The sequence below is a fragment of the Odontomachus brunneus genome, unplaced genomic scaffold, assembly GCF_010583005.1.
Source record: "Odontomachus brunneus isolate Ranch 3 - 2012 unplaced genomic scaffold, Obru_v1 Obru_scaffold_007, whole genome shotgun sequence".
In the NCBI taxonomy this organism is placed as follows: domain Eukaryota; kingdom Metazoa; phylum Arthropoda; class Insecta; order Hymenoptera; family Formicidae; genus Odontomachus; species Odontomachus brunneus.
The window spans coordinates 2,342,352-2,345,050 of NW_022639457.1; the positions used below are offsets into that span (position 1 = coordinate 2,342,352).

General features: G+C 30.7%; 1 protein-coding gene across 1 annotated transcript in view; it reads right to left on the minus strand.

Annotated features, from left to right (window-relative positions):
* LOC116853996 overlaps positions 1 to 2,694 on the minus strand; it is a gene marked incomplete at its 5' end in the record, with an annotated part of 6,800 nt that extends 4,106 nt beyond the window's left edge. The window contains 4 exons of the mRNA XM_032835422.1: positions 6 to 158; positions 306 to 572; positions 947 to 1,387; positions 2,498 to 2,694. Coding sequence (XP_032691313.1) covers positions 6 to 158; positions 306 to 572; positions 947 to 1,387; positions 2,498 to 2,694 — 1,058 coding nt within the window. The remainder of the gene's footprint in view (positions 1 to 5; positions 159 to 305; positions 573 to 946; positions 1,388 to 2,497) is intronic.
* Positions 2,695 to 2,699: the final 5 nt, after the last annotated feature.

The following is a 2,699-nucleotide window of genomic DNA, read 5'->3' on the forward strand; positions in this document are numbered from 1 at the left end:
ATGATTTATTAGAAAAATCCAGATATTGCTTTGACTTTTCTTGCAACTTCGCTAATGTCTCTGGTCCAAAGTTTGACGCCGTTTGAAGTATTTTATAAAATAATAAATTGACAATTCTTTTTATGATTGAAAATTTAGCTGCATGATTGAAGAAAAATCTGGAATTACAATAACATTAGTTACAAAATGTGCAGTATAAAAATACTCTCTCATTTGCATCTGTTAAATAAGTACTTATATCAGGAAATCAATGTCGCGTCATTAAATCAAATAGTGTTATAATGTGAAAAATATGTATTACATACTTGTAAATGTTATAAGCGATCCACTCTCCATACTTGAGTGATGCATACAAGTTGGGCATCTCAAGATTTAAAGATTCTGCCAAAAGCAGAGTCATTATCTTATGAGTCATATACAGATAAGGATAATAATTTATAGATTCGGTGATATTTCTGATTATGTACATCCATTCGGATGTGATGTCTGTAAAATTAATCTTTATCCAATGTTGATCTAAATCACATAGGCGTTGCTTTATTTCCTTGAAGCTGCCACGGCAAAAATTGTACCTAGCGGAATACATTTGACAGAATGTATTTCGTTCAGAAATGCAAGAGACGTTTAAAGCACCGTGTAATTGAATCTTAACTTTGGACCGCGAATGGAATAAGAAGCAATCAACAATATTCGCGAGTCGCGTTAAAAAATTTTTCTCCCAAAACCGAATTTCACGTTAAACTTTATTGTAAATTGAGATATGGATAAATGCAGTAGCTTATGGATTGCATATGGATAAATGCAGTAGCTTAGCCGATGTTTAACTTTACGGGAAAGTGCGTACACTTGCCAGCACATGAGTGCCTTACATTTCATTACATCGAAAGTTGTTAATAACTGTCGAGTAGAAGAGCGGGGAGGGTTTATCAGTAAGATTATTACATACTCGTCTTCCATTCCGAGAAAATATCCGTAGCACTTCCACATGTGACAAAAAGCCTCTAGATCTTCGTCAGTTGCATCGTGTATTCCGATATTCTGCGGATATATTATGGCTAACATAAGGAAGCAGCCTTGTGCAACGGAAAACATCGCATTATTTATAGTTTTTGTTATGAACAAGTTTTCGGTTATTTTATAAGGACGTATTTGCGACTTTCCGAAAGGACACGTTACAGCGTCCCTCACTGATGTTTCGCGTTCTAAATAGGACGAATCTGCGATTTTCGACACAGCGAGGATTTCCTCGTTACTCATTCGGGACATTTTCTTGTCTATCCACAAATGCTTCGAACGTGCGAATTGCATATTCTTATAGGCCTTTGTTCCTTTGACCCAAGGATCTTCATTGCACCAACTCATTATTTGTACTATAGTACTGAGATACCTTCAAATTTATATTTACATTTTTAGGCTGTATGTATGTATTTCATACAACGATTAACTGTTTTATGCTGCTTATATCTTTATATAATCTTTATATAATATTTATCTTTGATATACTATTGTAGAAAAAATATATATATTAAGTTTTATTATAGTTACACTAAAAGTGCAAGGAGAAATAAATTTGCATGATAGGGACATCGGATATCGTATGGAAACGTGATACAACAAAAAAATATTAAATTTTGAGATGATACTATAAGACATCTGTATTTTATAACAAAAAATATAAAATAATATTTTTATTTACCATCAGATAGCAATTTATTCGTTTTTTATTCTTCTATTTAAAATAGTTTTAAAAATGCACATCAATGAAACAATAACAGTATTATTTCTGAGTTGATCAAGGAAGGATTGCATTTATTGGCTTAGAAAATGAAAACAAATATCATTCTAATTTGTAATCGATGCTTGATTTTATTGAGATTTTATTATTTTCTTTGATATCCTGAAAATTGATGTTTTTTTAGTATTACTTTTTATACAATGTTCAATACAGAAAATTATGTATATGTAAAATATATATAAAAATTTGGTAAATACTGACTATCGGTAACAGAAAATCGATGTTATAATTTCTCACTTAACAATGTAAATGCAGCATAACACGTGTATTATGTAACATTTACATTGTTGAATGGGAAAGTGATGTAATATTATTATTATTTGATATTTACTAGTAAATAAGTAATTTATTATTAAATGAGAAATTCGCTTTTTTATAACTGCTTTCTCATATGTTTACGAGAAATTTTCTGCAACTCCTATTGCGATTAGTTTCTTTTATTAGTAAAATAATAATAAATCTTACATGGACCATCGTAAAAAAAAGGTACTAAAGTCGAAAAACGTGCTTTGCGATTTAGATTTCCGCAAAACTTGTACTTACATCATGATAAATCTTTCCTTGTTATTTTAACAAAATCTTTACTTTTATTTTCATAAAACATGTGTAAAGTTGTTGCTCAAAATGTTTAAAAACAGCTCGAAACTAGATCACTGATATACACTTTGATTTTTTAGGAGACTATATCTTTTAGTAAAATACCTTTTAAATGCCAAATATGGTGTTTGACTCTGTCCTGATACGATAATTGGTGTTAGACCATCGTTGAAGGTGAAACCGTAGATGGAGCCTAGTAATACGCTGATGATAATAGAGGCGTAATTGTCATGTACAAACTTTTGTCCTCTGCGATATTTATTCATGTCTATCCATTTAGGCAATTTCTCTTGTGACTGATTATGAT